Here is a 14,869-nt window from a genome sequence, read left to right as displayed (position 1 = left end):
CTTCACATTATAAATCTCAACGGGGATTGAGGAGGTGACTCAGTGATTGCTATACAAGCCTGGGGACCTGAGTTCAAATCCCGAGCCCCACATTTAAAAAAAAAAGCAGAGCATGGCTCACTGGGCCTTGATGGCTCCTACCCTGCCTCCAGGTTCAATGAGAGACCCTGGCTCAAGGAAATAAAGCAGAGTGATACAACAAGACACCTAACGAGATCCTCTGACCTCTGTGCACATGTACACACCACCACACAAACTCACACAGGTAAATAAATAAATACATAAATCGCCGGGGGTGAGATCTTGCTAGGCAACTGTGTTGTGCAACTCTGATTAAAAACCACTGAATTCAAACTGACAAGCTGTGGCATCTAACCACTCCGACATAATCCAGTTTGGCTGGGATCCCAGCAGAGAGGTCAAAAAGGCTGATCAGTGGGGATTGGCCTAATCAGGGCTGTCCCCAGGCAAGGCCCCATTAGCTATGGGGTAATGCACATTGTTCAAAGGACAAGGCACACATCACCAGGGCCAAAAGAACAATGAATACTCTCACTCCCAAAGGCAGAAACTGGTGTCCATGGCCGGTAGCTCTGGCTGACGGAATAAGATGTGAAGGCTTCAGTGAGTCAGATGGAGCAAGAGTGTAGAGTAAGCATGTGGCTGTGGCTGCTTAGAAATGCTCATTGCAGGGGAATGATGAGAGTATCTGTCTTTACTGGGAACTGAGTCTAGATGGCTCAGACCAAGTGCTTCCTGCCCCAAGCTCAGGAGAAACCTCAGGCAAGACAGATACCTCATTGGGTCTTCAGCCTCTCTTTCCTTTCTTCACCAAGCACAGCTGAGACTGTCTTTACTTGGAATTATTTAACGAACCGTACTGGAAGACTTGGTCAACTACTCAGGGTAGCAGGGAGCATTGACTAGACCATAGTATCTCATAACACACATCAACGTGTCCCTGTGGGTTTTTATTTTAATCATATCAGACTATTGTTCTTTAATATTTTAATTGGCATGTATTCATAGTACATGGTCCTGGGTTGCATAAGGACATTCTCATCTAAACATATACTTTGAGTATATTTCTCCCCTTCCCCCCCTTACCTTCCTATTTCAAAGCTGCCACCTGCCCATTGGTTTTGTTTCCTTGGTGTCATGGTTAGTGTTGTCAAATTGGTAGAATGGACACGTCTGTCAGAGATTATCTTTGTTATGTGGGAAGATTCATTTTAGCTGTGGGAGGGACCAATTCCTGGACAAGGGACCCTAGATTAAATAAAACGGAGAAAGCAAACTGAGCAAGCATCTGACTCTCCCTCTTGAGCTTGGATACAGAGGCAACGTACACAGCTCCCTCAAGCTCTGACCTGTGCGGCACGCTGCCATAATGGACTGTATCCTGGTCGGCTTTCTATTGCTATGAGAAAACACCATGACCAAAAGCAACTTAGGGAGGAAAGGGTTTATTCCCGGTTACAGTTACAGTCTATCCATCACAAAGGGAATTGGGGCAGAATCAAAACAGGAACGGGGGTGAGGGGGGGCAGGAACTGATGCAGAGACCATGGAGGAATGTTGCTTACTGGCTTGTTCCTCATGGCTGCCTCAGCTTGCTTTCTTATATATTCCAGGATCAGCTGCCTAGAGGTGGCACCACCACCAGTAGGCTGGGCCCTCTCACATCGACCATTATGTGCCACAGACTTGCCTGTCTAAGATCCATAAGCTGGAGAAAACATTCAATGTCTGGGGCTGACTTAATTCACTTAATGTGATTTTATTTAGCCGCATCCTTTTTCCTGCAAACAACATAACGTTGGTCTTTATGGCTGAAAAGAAAAATCCATTTAGTCTATAAGCCATATTTTCTTTATCCATACCTCTTGGGGGGTTATTTATTTATTTTTATTTTTGCCAGACTCTCACTACATAGCACAGGCTGGCCTCAAATTCATGATCCTCCTGCCTCAGACTTCAAAGTGCTGTGATTACTAGTATATTCCATCACACTTTGCTCTTTTAAATTTATGTTAAGCTTTATTTAATCAGGGAAAGAAGCACACTGGAGTCAAACTTAGGCCCTTGCAGAAGCAAAGCAAGTACTCTATCCACAGCCCTAGCAGTCTTTTCATTCTCTTGGAAGATAACCTAAACGATGGGACCAGTTTGCAAAGCTCTATCTATGCCCCATATCCAACACTCAATGAGCAGCTTGGGAGCCAGAGAGCATGGAAGCCTACAGCTGTCTGTCCCACTTCCAGACGACCACCTCAGGAGTCACTCCAGCATGGAGATGCCCCAAGGCTGTTCTCTTTGCTAGTTAGAAGAGTGGGAAGGATTTGGACATCGGGGCAACTTCTGGGGTATGTAAGGTTCACACTGGATATTCACCCTCATCCAGTCTTCAACTTTCCTCCATCTGTAAAGATGAAGACCGTTTCTCTTGGGAGTTAAACAACAACAAACCCTTAACTTTTGGCTATCAATAAGGACAAAGAAGTTGCTGAAGTTTGAAAGGTCATTTATTTGGGGGAAGAGGGGCACAGGCATGCTGCCAGAGAACTTGGTTGGTAGGAGCTGGTCAAGCCCGGTGGGAAGCATCAGTGGTACAGCTCTTATCTAGCATTCGTGAATCCCTAATTTTACCCTCCAGTTCGAGGAGGACAGAGTGTGGAGGGACGGAGATGGGTCCGGAGTAAAGTACTTGTTGTGCTCCACAACCAACCTGAGTTCAGATTCCCAGAACCCACATAAAGCTGGGTCCCAGTGCTCCTGAGATGGCGGGAGGGGGGGAAATGGGAACCCTTGGGTTGTGGGCTAGCTAGTTCAGCATGCTCAGCAGCAATCAAGAGACTTCATCTCAAGCAAGGTGGAAGGCAAGGCTCATCAGCACCTGGAGTGGTCAGCTGACCTCTCTCCAGGCAGACACGCTCACACTTGCGCACACACATGAACACAGGATTCTTTTTTAAATAGAGTCTAAGTGTGGTACTGTATGCCTATAATCCCAACACTTGGGAGACAGAGACAGGAAGATCAGAAATTGGATGCCAGCCTGAGCTATGTATATATTACGTCACTCTGGAGGGAGGAGAGAGGGGAGAGAGAGAGAACACATTAAACCAACAACAAAGTCTATTAATTTAAAATTAACACATTTTGTTATTTCCCAAATGTATAAACTTGACAATCTGTTGTGTCCTGTTGAAAGGAAAATACAGGGTTCTGTGGGGGGTGGGGGTGCCAACAGGTTCACCGGCCACGAATCTCAGCTAAAGACACTTTGTGGCCTGGCAAGGTGACTGACTCACCAAGTGAAGGCACTGACGTGCCTAACGACCAGAGTTCAATCTCTGGAGGCTGGAAGAGACCGACTCCTTCCAGGTTTTCCTTTACCCTCTACACGTGTGTGCACTCCTGCACACACATACACATACACACACACACACACACACACGCTTAAAAAGAAAACTGACACGTGTGCCTGCAAAAGGCCCAGAAATGAGTCTCATCAGTGTATGTCAACCAGGTTTTATTGTTCTAGCAACTGCAAAATCTACACATTTCTGAAAGGCATATCCTGTTTAAAAGCTTGCATAGCTTCTTCCCAGGTCAATTGAGAGAGACAATTACACAGAACACGAAGAAATCAATCACACATTGAAAGGCCCCAAACCAATGAACAATTAAACCCAATCTATACAGCTTTCTTCTATTTTTAGGCTCCCTTATACTTATTAAATAAATAAATAGCACATCTGCTATCAAAATAATAAAAAAATAAATTTCAAGTATTACAAATGAAAATATCATTGGTGTGGTTCCAACAGTTTTTCTTCTTCCCACAGATGAAGGGTGCTGCCCATGGCTGAAGGGAACAGGAGAAATTTACCCCCAAAAACAAATATGCAAAGTTAAAAACATTGGTCCCCATTTTATTTTGTTGTTCTGGGTGGGAGTGTGGAAGTTCTGTGAGTGATGCCGCCCCATTCATCCAGTCACTGCGTTTCAAATCAAGCTGTGTCCCACCCCTTCAAGGTCTCCCGAGCCTGCTCTTAGCCACAAATCTTCACAGAATGTGAAGTCACATCAGGCAAAGCTTTCGCTTGATGGACTGACTTCAGTCACAGGTGACCACCCCTACCTGTCTCAGCCTTAAGTGTCTCCTCTATGTGCTAAGAGTTGGTTCTGTAACTAGAGAGTAGATATGCTCAGGTCTCCTCTATGTGCTAAGAGTTGGTTCTGTAACTAGAGAGTAGATATGCTCAGAAGGGTAGGAAACTACCTTCAAGCGCAAAGCCACACTACCAGGCATGGTGGCTCATGCTTCTAACACCCCAATGCTGGACTTGGGAGGCTGAGACAGGGGAATCGCTGTAAGTTTGGGGCTAGTTTGAGTTACACAGTTAAGATCCTGTCCACGCCCCAAATGCAATGCCGCAGGCCCCCGGGTCTAAACCTGGGCACTGCATATATCCTTACCAAGACTCAAGTCGCTAAGAGGAGGAAACAGTCCAAGTCTTATGTACATCGTCCTCTCTCTGGCGACCACAGGTTTAAAGGGTAGTGGGCTGGACTGAGAACTTGAGTGGTTAGCTGTGAAAGACACAAAGTGACTTTAAAGCCTCTGAAGCAAGTCCTTGTGTCCCCCCAGGACCTGTCCCCTGAGCTGGGGACGATAGGATTCCCCAGGACTCACAGGCAGAAGGCAGAAAGGAAAGGGACCTTCGGCCCAGCTGTGGGGCATCCTTATAAAGGCTCCTTTGGGCAAAAAAAACCCACTGAGTTTCCAAAAGGTTTCTTCCAGGCTCAGGCTGGCCTCTCCTCCCCCCAGAACTTGGGTGGACAAAGGGGGAGAACAAAAGCAATAGGTAGTCACATCAGCACTGCTTTCAGCCCATGCAAAAATGTCTCGGACATCATGAAGCCAACATGGACGAGTGTCTGCTCTTGGGAACCCCTGGAGATGTCCAGCAGGGTGGTATTGGGCCTACAATGGATACTAGGCTAAACCAACATGGAGGCAGTCGAGGAGCAAGCGGCCTGGAACAAGCCTCTTGTGGGCCACCGCCCCTTCTTGGGAAGTCTGAGTGAAGTTGGAGTTGAAGGCTCTGGGCCTCCCCATCTCACAGACACTCCAGCTCCTTCCATTCACAGCTCCAAGCCTCCAAGGGCCAACACCCTGCCATCTAAGTTCCTGAAGGGAAATGTGACTTTCAGGTCACACTTCTGCCCAAAAAGAAAAAAAGTGAAGGAAAGGAGGGGAGGGAGGGATAGAGGGAGGGAGGGAGGGAGGGAGGGCGGGAGGAAAGTGCAAAACAAACAGCCAGCCACAGGGTTTGCTCAGGCAACTCCAGGCCCAGGGTGGAGAACAGAAGCCCTGGGAAGAGGGGGCCCTGGTGATTTTTTTTTCAGCAAAATGCTTCCTTCCGCTGATGCAATCCCGAGACCTAGAAGGCATGTGGACTTGTGGAGGAGCCAGGGCATGTCATTGCTCAGCTGACCAGTGAGCCTCAGCTCAGGAACTCCTCAGAAGGAGAAATGCCACACCCAGGGCAGCGTGTGTCCAAGTCCCTTACCTTTGAGGCCTCTTCCCAGGCCAAAATGTATAAAAGCCACGTGAGTGTGTGAACATCCCTGAGCCTCTGGCAGCGGGGGGTCTAACTCACTCTGAATTTCAGGACTCTCTGCCAGTCTCGTCTCCCAGCTATCAGCATGCCAGGCCAGGATCCAGAGAAACAAAACAAAACAGCATGGTGCCATTCGGTACCCCCGCTTAGGGGCCTGATGTCATCATCTTTTCTAGAACTATAGTCCTCCCCATGCTTCAGAAGAGTCTGTGAGGTCAGACACCCTGGAAGTCCCAGGAGAACAAAGTGTGGGGAGATCTGCAGCTTTGCCATGGGAAGCCGGGATCTGTACAACTTCCTAGTTGTCTCTGGCACCCCGGCGTCTCAGGGGGTGCTCCTACTTTTCAGCCAGCAGACCTCCATTCTCCCCGAGTCCAGAAGTCCTTGGGGTCGCTTGGACTCAGGTAGATGAGCGGGCACAAGGAGGCCGTAGAAACGGAATGGAACCCACACTTCAGCTTGATTGCCTCTGGGAAAGGTCAGCGCCGCTCGGGGGGCTCTTCATGTTCTGTTTTCAGGAGAGAGAGGAAGGGAGGGTCATGACCGCGCCCTGACTGTGCTTCTCGAGCAGAAGGCTCAAAGCCATGCCACAAGACACCCTCCTCCCTCCGTTCCCCAAAAGAACACACCCCTGGCAGAGGATGATCACAAAACATGTAGAGGAGCCCAAGTAGGTCTCAGAACATGACAGAAAATACCCCAGGTTACAGAAGAAACTAGAGACAGGGGCCAGGATTCTGCTAGGCACTGGGCTAGATTCCAGCCAGAAGGGCATGGAGAAGTCAGGCATGTGACTTGGGAGCCTGCAGCTCCAGGGGTCAGGCAATGCTGCTTAGAGAGGACAAGATAGGAAAGCCATGCACCCTCCCCTTTAGGAACTGAGGGCCACTCTCCGTGCCACACGGCCGTCTCACATTGGTCACAGCCAGATCAAGATCAGCTGGGACTGTCTGGAAAAACAGAGCTCCTCTCTGGAATCGGCTAACAGAGCCTCGTACTCAGCTACATGGGGGTCCCAAGTCTGGGCACAGAGCTCCACAAAATGCAAGAGACAGTGAGATGCCTGGCCATCCAATGCAGGCCCAGCGGAGGCTGTCATTCAAGTCTGCCAGGCCTTAACCCACATACCCCTAGCAAGAAGTCTCACAAAGCATTAGTTGGTATCAAGTTCCCTTTTAAAGTGTTCTTAAGTCACCTGCCTTGAATACTACCACTAGCCAGCAGCCATCTCCCCCCTAAAACCTCCATATCTAACCCTTCAAAAAAGAAATGTTCAATAAAAGTATTCCACCTGGGCCCTCAAAACTCCAAGGGCAGGATCATGGAGAGATGGATTTCAGGCAGGCAGGGTGCAAGAACTACTCTCAGGCCATAGAATAAAGGAGCCTAACTGTGGATGTCTAGATAAGGGACACTAAGTTCTGAGCTGACTGAGACTCGGGGATCCAGGCAGTAGTGCCCTGTGTAAAATAGGGGTTCTTCTGGTAGTGCCCTGGATCGTGTGTGTGTGTGTGTGTGTGTGTGTGTGTGTGTGTGTGTGTGTGTGTGTGTAAAGAGAGCCCCAGCCACATAGTGGGATCAAAGAGGGAAGGGTTATCCTTTCTCCTACCACACCACAGGCCCAGGCCCTCCAGCATTCACACATGATGACCATGTAACAGTCACAATGAGGAGCTACATGGTGAGTCATGTCCACATCGTTCCCTCAGGGGCCCCTGACTCGGAACACACAGAGGCAGAGATGGATGGGCAAGGACCCCACATCAATGGCACTGCTTGAAAGACCACCGAGCACCGACACATGAGCCACATACTCCACAATGGCCAATCTGTACACAAGCCACAGTGCCCTTCGGCTGAAAGCCATGACTCAGATGCAGGAGGAAACAGAGGGACATGCACCAGCTCAATTACCTTTCCCAGGTTAGTAAGGAGAAAACTTTGAAAAAATGTGACAGACAGTTCGTCTTTCAAGCATAGCGGGGAAGAGAAAAACAAAACAGGTTGGAAAAGGAGAAAACAAAACCGACTTTAGTCTTTTCTGTTTGGTTTTGAGATAAGGTCTCATTTGGCCCAGGCTGGCCTCAAACACTCTATGTAGTGTAGATGACCTTGATTTTCTGATTCTCCTGCCTCCTCCTGAGTGCTGGGATTATAGATGCATTCCATCACAACCTGCTTTGTGCAGTGCTGGGGGGAATCAAACTCAGGGCCTCTTGCAGGCTAGGCAAACCCTCTACCAACTGAGCTACAATGCCAGCCTTAGTGGCCTCTTCATTTAGTGTGCATCTGTGATTTTAAAATGGAAGAAGCACTGAAAAATGGCAGGGGGTCCCTTGATCCTATGCATAGCAACAGCTCCTAGGAAGATACCAAGGACAGAGAGCAGTGTCTGGGTATCATTCAGTTTTACCAGGAGACCAAGACGACAGGTATCATGGGGTGCCTTTGGGGTGTCTCAGCTCAAGTCTGAGTGCTCTGGCTGCTCTGAGAAGTGAAAATCCAGTAGCACAGGGCAGAGGGCACAAAGGACCACCTAACTGCACTCTCAAAGCTAGAGGCCAGAAGTGGTGATACTCTAGCCACCGCCCATCAGGCCCCTCCTAGGTGCCAGATATTTGCCATGAGTTATATGCATGATGAAGTTCAAGTCATAAAACTGGTTTAACTTCCCTGATGTTCCAAAGACTGTGGCAAAGTTGGTTTGATCTGGCTTTTAAAATAAATCCTGGAAGCCAGGTAAGTTGGTGCATGCATACCTGTAATTCAAACACTCAGAGAGTGAGACAGGAGGATTGCTTTGAGTTTGAGGCCTGGGGTACACAGTAGGTTCCAGGCTAGATAAGACAACTAAGATGATATTATTTCAGTAAGACAATAATTGATTAATTTTGGTCACAGGATTGGGCTGGGCTAGATTCTGGGTCTCCAGAATAGAATCTGACCATAGCAGGGGTGATGAGTCTGTAGACTACATTTTTGCTTAACTAACGAGATTCCAGCCAAAAGCACTATTAGATTCACATTAGAAACGAACAAGCTGAACCACAGGTTCCAACCCAAAGGTTCTGCAAGGAGAACCCTTGGTCCTCAAGCAGTCCACAATAGACACTGGGTGGTGAGCATAGGTCCCTTTCTGAGAGGGCAGTTAACAGCCAGGCCTGCCCTCTCCCTTGGGCAGGGCTGCAGGCAAAGCTGTGGGAGTTAGTTAACCCACAGACCAGAGGCTGCCCATGGTACCCCTCAGGCTTCAAGAACCAGAGGTAGAAAAACAGCACCTGGGCTTTTCCAAGAAGCTTGCAGGGAGGAAGACATTAGCTTTCTAGGGCCCAACGTCTGTTTGAGGCCTGGCTCCATGCCTACCAGTTGGTGGGTGTGCCGATCACTTGACCTTATTTGTTAAACAGGATGAGGATTGCCCTGCCCATCTCTTATTTAAGGGCCAGAGATACAAAGGATGGGCCGTCCCGTTCTCTATGAGTTACACAGCTCTCCTAAATGCCCGCCCACACCTGTTTCTCAAGCTTGACACGGCAGCAGTCAGGGGCTGTGGATTCAGGGGCGTGGGATCCCAAGTACAGTTTCTATACAGATGTCTCCAGAGACTGTCCCTTGGCAGGGCAGACAGGCACACCTCCAGGCCATCAAGATAGATTCCCATGTTTGTTTGCTTTTTTCTATTAGGCTCCGGATAAATATTGCTTTCCGAATAAAAGGATGCTCCTCTGGGAAAGGGAGTGAAAAAAAAAGACAGCAAGCACTAGTTTCACTCGTCATCAGAATCTGACCCCAAATGGGAAATAACATCACGTGAAGCCCCAGCCTAGGACCATTTAAGACACAACCTAGAACCCCAAGAGGGACTGGGGAGTAGCACCCCATGGCTGACGGCACTGGAGTGGGCTGAACAGTGTTAGTTTGGCCACAACACACCCCTTTTCTGCACCCCTTCTCTATAAACTTTGGGAATTCTCTCCTCCCATCTCTTTCTCTTCTGTGGACAACCTCAGAGTCTACGCAAACTGTCCTCGTCCTAAATACTTCAGCAGGCAGGAGACAAACTGGCAACAAGCAAGAGTGAATGCAAGTGACAGAATTATTGAGCAGGAAATACTTACAGACAGGCTTTCCCTAGCAAAGGCTGCAGGGAGACAAGGTAAGGGGAGAGAAAAAAAATCAGTCAGGAGGCCAGATGGCAGCTGGTGAGATGAGCCCCCCACACCTCCCATGTCTGACCCAGCCAATAGATCCCAGACATCTGTTCCTGAGGATCTGGCAATCCTGAAGGGCTGTCCTAATAAATTCAGAAGCATCTGTGAAGGGGGAGATAAGGCTGGGTGCTTGCCAGAATCCTCCATGACCAGATCAAGGTAGCTCTGGATGTCCCTGCCCCAGGCCCAGGTTAATGTCCTTGATCTTTCAAGCTAGTGAAATCTTGCTGGGTTCTGTTTATTTTTACTCTGATACTCTGGCTGCTGTGTGAAAAGGTGGCAATACTGGCTGCCTGGTCCTGTGTATGTATGTATACACGTACTGTGCCCACATGCATCCACGTACAGGGATGCAGATGAACACAAGCATCACATGAAGGGATGTGAAAGGACAACCTTGGATGTCAATCCTCAGCAGCCATAATAAACCTTTTATTTAAAGGAGCTCTCCTACTGCAATCCTGGGATTTCACCACGGAGGCCAGGCTAGCTGGCCTGTGAGCCTCCAGGAATCCACCTGTTCCTGCCTCTCCTCTCACCAGTGACTTTACAGGCATGTCCCTCTGCTCTCAGCTTTTTGCCTGGGTTCTGGAGATCTGACCTTGGGTCGCCACAGTTGCATGGAAAGAGCTGTATCAATCCAGCTGCCTCTCCAGCTCTAGACTATTTCTAAGGGGGGAGGGCTCTGCTGGTTGAGGAGAGGGAAGAGGCTCTTCTGTGGGAATCTCAGCTTTTTTCTGTCAGAGAGGGGATAGCAAAGGAGTCAGCTCTGGAGTAAGGAGACATCACTCCCATGCTACGTTACAGACTCCTGACTGGGAATTGCTATTAACAAATGTACACAGGCCTGGAACATTTTACAATTTCTTTTACTCTGTCTGATTCTGCTCAATGAAGAATAAGAGCCATGACCTCGGAAAGGATAGACAGAGTCACTGTTGACCAGGAAAGACCTTCAGAGAGGGCATCTCATGTCCTGCCCAATGCATGTACACACTCTATACAAATGCACGTACACACACACACTATACACCCACAAAAACTGTCTACTGCACATCACACATACAGCCCAACCCAAACACAGTCCCAGATCTATCTGGGGATCGTCTCTCCCCTGTTCACTCTTCCCTGTAGGGAGTAATTAAAGCAGAATCACTGACTTGTCCGGGCAGCTGCGTGGGCACTTCCGGGGGCAGGCAGCTGGGCAGGGCAGCAGAAGTGGAAGCCACATGCTCCTCAAAGCTGTTGATGCGAGGCTTTTTGGTGGGCTCGGGGCTGGCTAGTGGCGTGACACTATTGCGTCTCATGAGCGGGTTAGGTCCCTTCTTTGCATCCTAAGCAGACAAAGACAAAAGAGAGAAGGCGACAGTTACAAGGAGTGGGTAGGGAGGGACAAAAGCCACACACACACACACACACACACACACACACACACACACACACACAGTCCTCTGGTGATCTGTACGAGCACCACCAGAGGGACACCCAGGTGAGTGGCCTTGCCCCTGAGCTGTTGCTGCCACAGAACTTCTCGCTATGTGCAAAGCAGGGGAGGAAACAGATCATTACAACCACAGCAGAGAAGGGGGTCAGAGAAAAGATCCTTACTCCCAGCCACCCCACCCACAGAGGGCCCAGGTGAGATGGTTGGCTCCATGATCACAGGTGTGGGAGGGGAAACGTGTCAGGGCCTACTCCCTGCCATCTGGGTCTGCGGCGCACACAAGCACCCATGGAATACACTGTGCTCCCCGAAACAGTACCCAGCCTCAGCCTAGGAGGTAGAGCAGGAGACCAAAGGTGCAGGAAACAGACAGTGGTCTGTCAGCCAGGACGAGCTGCCAACCTTCCAGCAGAGGATGACGAGACAGAAGAGTAGGCTTCTGGGGTCCATGGCATGGCCCAGCACCTCAAAGCCCAGGGCAGCTTCAGCCCCAGCACTCAGCAAGGAGGTATTCTGAGGCCCTTGGAGCCCATCTCTTGTCTAAACCCAGCATCGGAGCTGTCCTCATTCAGCTCAATGAGCTCCAGAGGGCTGGGGCCAGGAGACAGGGCGAGGCAGCCCAGGGACACAGTCCTCTTCCAGTGCCGTCCACAGTGCAAGCTGGGCAGTACGTCAACTGGCTGGCACCCATGGACCCTTCCTACCAAAGTCTGATGGCCAAGCTCCTTGGGAATGGGGAAGTCACCTGTTTTGCGGACTCCACAGACAGAAAGTCAAGTTCGGTGTAAGAGGAAGGTCTGACTACACTGGCATAGTGGTGTGTTTTGACCGCCTGCATAAAGCAAATTTAAACCCACTTTCACCACACAGACCTGGACAGATAAGCCATCTGCCCAGTAAGGAATCCAACACAACCACACACACCCTCCCCGCAAAAATCTCAGACCTCCCTGATATGGAATACAGTAACAGCAGCTGGGTACTCAAGTCTCCGAAGACCATTCCTTGGCAGCCCGTAGGATTCCCGCCTCTAGCCTGCTTCCTATCAACCTTTGCTAACTGTGAACTTGATGCATGCAGATGGTGCAGTTGACTGCCTAGTCCTGTCTGAGCCAGGCTCCTGGTACCTGAGAAGACACAGCTTTTGCTGCCGAAAGTGGCAACAGCTACTGCACTAGGGTAATATTTGAGAGAAGGAAGTAACTCCCTGTTTAACTCACTCTTCCCAGTCAAGTAGAAATGAGGGGCAAAGGAGAGGGAGAGAGACAGAGAGAGACAGAGAGAGAGAGAGGATGAGAGAGAGGACAGAAAGAACAGGACAGACCCATGAAGTCACAGGAAAGACAGGCTAGGAACAGAGGTTTGGAACATGGTAGCTGGCCAGTGGGCATCAAAGAAACTCAGTGAGAACCCTCTAGAAGAAAACCAGAGCCAGAGTTTCCCACGGGTCCCATGCACCTGAGCCTAACTCACCTCTGATCTCTCCCGGTGTGTGCTCACTGATTCCACATTCAAGTAGATGGACTCCACACGGCACCCTGGAGGTGAAAGGCGGGAAAGAAGGCTTCTGTTAGAGAGATCATCCTCATCGGCAGCCCCACAGCCCCCAGAGGACCTCAGGGTCGAGGCCCAGCCGGGCTGCTACTCACCATAGGCCACAGGTGTCAGTTTCAGGACGGTGTGAAGGGGACACTTCAGGTATGGCATCTCCTCTGAAATGAGACATATGTCATCGCAGTTAAATAAGAGCCTTGAAGCAAAGGGAGACACCCAGGGGGCATCCCTAGGCTCATTGTGAGAGCCTCACGCCTAACCCAAGGGCCCTTGGTCACATGGAGGCTTGAGGGTCCTCAGGCTGGTTTATGACATGACGACGCCCACTGAGCGCCACACTGTTCAGTAGGGAGCAGGTACAGACCCCTCAGCGGGCTGTGAGGCAGATCCATACTCAGATACAAAGTAAGAAAAAGATGGGTCCCCTCCCACGTGCACCCAAGGGCCCACTTCCTCCTCCATTCCCGGGCACGGCTTGCCCTCCATACCTGCACTCTTGTCCAGGAAGTAGGCTAGTAGGCAGCGTAGGACAGCCTGGTGACAGATGACCAACACATTCTCTTGGCGCTCTAGTTCCATGATCACAGGCTCCAGACGCTGGACAAGGTCCTGGTAGGACTGAGGACAAAGGGGTGGGGCAGCACGTTAGGAGAGGGTAGGCAGGGAAGAGTCCTGCATCCCTTGCGTCTTCCTCGTAGACCAGCTCACAGCCCATCCCCCCACACATGCAGCCATCCACCCTTCCTAAGCGGTCAGCTCTGCCTTTAATGAAATACTCCTAGGAAACATGAGGGAAGCCTACAGTCCTGTCTGTCTGAACTCCTTCCTCTTGAGCGTGGGAGAAAGACTCTATCATGGACGATGATGACTCAGGCAGCCATTGAAAGAAATGAAGTCCCAGCACATGCTACAACCTGAGAGAACCTCAAAAATCTGTTATGTCAGTCAAGTGGATGGAAGACATCAAGCATCACCATCTGCATACACCGAAGGATACCTTCTGTGCACCGTCCAGAACAGGCAACTCTAGATACAAGGAGTTTGTGGTCACCAGAGCTAGGAGCTCGGGGATGTTAGACGGACGGCTAACATGTCTGCCATTTCCTTTTGGAATACGGGTGGTGCGTGTCTGTAATCCTCAGCACTCAGAAGGCCGAAGCAAGAGGACGGCCATGAACTCAAGGCAGCCTGGACCACACATTGAAGATCCTGTTTCAAACCACAGCCACGTAGCCAGGTGCGGTGGCGCACATCTGTGACGCCAGCACTGGGGAGGACCATAAGCAAGGCACTTCTGAGCTACACAAGGAGCGCAAAGCTGCAACATTAAAAAAGCAGCCCAAGTCCTCCTCACGCTGCACTGTCCATGCTTTTTCTCCTTCTAACCAGAGTTACGGTGAATGAAGACCAGAGTGAGACCAGAAAGCAGCATGGTGGCCCACCAGGCGTGGGAACTTGACAAGGGCTCGGAAGGACACCCACTAGGTGTCAACACAGCCACCTGGCTAAACTCCCAGAGTACCACATGGCTCAGCAGACTTCATTCCAACTCAAGAGCAGCTGCCGGCTCAGCCATTCTCTCTACCAACATCGGCCCAGACCCGGGACAAGCCATCTAACGTGACATCCGCACAGCCAGCCTATCTACCATGTCTCCTGGCACCCAGGAAAAAGCTTTGGTCTGGAGCGAATCACCAGCCATCCTCTTTGCTCTCTCCCACGTCACACACATCATTAGACAGATACACAAGAGTTCTCGTTCCGTGTGGGACATACATCGCACTTCCCTTGGGGCTTTTTACAGGGTTCTCTTCAGTGAGATTTAAGACCAAAGTAGTAGTCGAGATGAGCTTACAGAACTGGTGAGAGATGGGGTGGGTTGTAGAGGCCGTGTGGGGACTCACTTGATCCTGCTGAGGCCCCCAAAGCCTTCTCTCAGCCACCTCCATACACGACACATGTGGGGCAGCTCCTGACCATTATAAAGAAAAGCCAACAGACAAAAGAATGGACCTTCTCTTGCTCAC

The 14,869-nt window shown here is 50.1% G+C and overlaps 1 protein-coding gene across 9 annotated transcripts in view; it reads right to left on the bottom strand.

Annotated features, from left to right (window-relative positions):
• Positions 1 to 3,505: 3,505 nt before the first annotated feature.
• Positions 3,506 to 14,869, bottom strand: part of Pfkfb3 (6-phosphofructo-2-kinase/fructose-2,6-biphosphatase 3) — an 85,280-nt gene continuing 73,916 nt past the window's right edge. For 2 of the 9 annotated variants that reach the window (XM_028891323.2, XM_028891346.2), the window contains exons 11-18: positions 13,331 to 13,460; positions 12,938 to 13,000; positions 12,762 to 12,826; positions 12,034 to 12,120; positions 11,005 to 11,178; positions 9,752 to 9,774; positions 7,548 to 7,600; positions 3,506 to 6,141 (exon numbers count right to left, since the gene is read on the bottom strand). In XM_028891323.2, coding sequence (XP_028747156.1) covers positions 7,558 to 7,600; positions 9,752 to 9,774; positions 11,005 to 11,178; positions 12,034 to 12,120; positions 12,762 to 12,826; positions 12,938 to 13,000; positions 13,331 to 13,460 — 585 coding nt within the window. In that variant the 3' untranslated portion in view covers positions 3,506 to 6,141; positions 7,548 to 7,557. The remainder of the gene's footprint in view (positions 6,142 to 7,547; positions 7,601 to 9,751; positions 9,775 to 11,004; positions 11,179 to 12,033; positions 12,121 to 12,761; positions 12,827 to 12,937; positions 13,001 to 13,330; positions 13,461 to 14,869) is intronic. The other 7 variants (XM_028891368.2, XM_028891387.2, XM_028891331.2 and 4 more) reach the window with 4 other exon arrangements.

The sequence above is a fragment of the Peromyscus leucopus genome, chromosome 5, assembly GCF_004664715.2.
Source record: "Peromyscus leucopus breed LL Stock chromosome 5, UCI_PerLeu_2.1, whole genome shotgun sequence".
In the NCBI taxonomy this organism is placed as follows: domain Eukaryota; kingdom Metazoa; phylum Chordata; class Mammalia; order Rodentia; family Cricetidae; genus Peromyscus; species Peromyscus leucopus.
The sequence above is the reverse complement of the archived record's forward strand: the minus strand, read 5'-3'. Positions and strand labels throughout refer to the sequence as shown.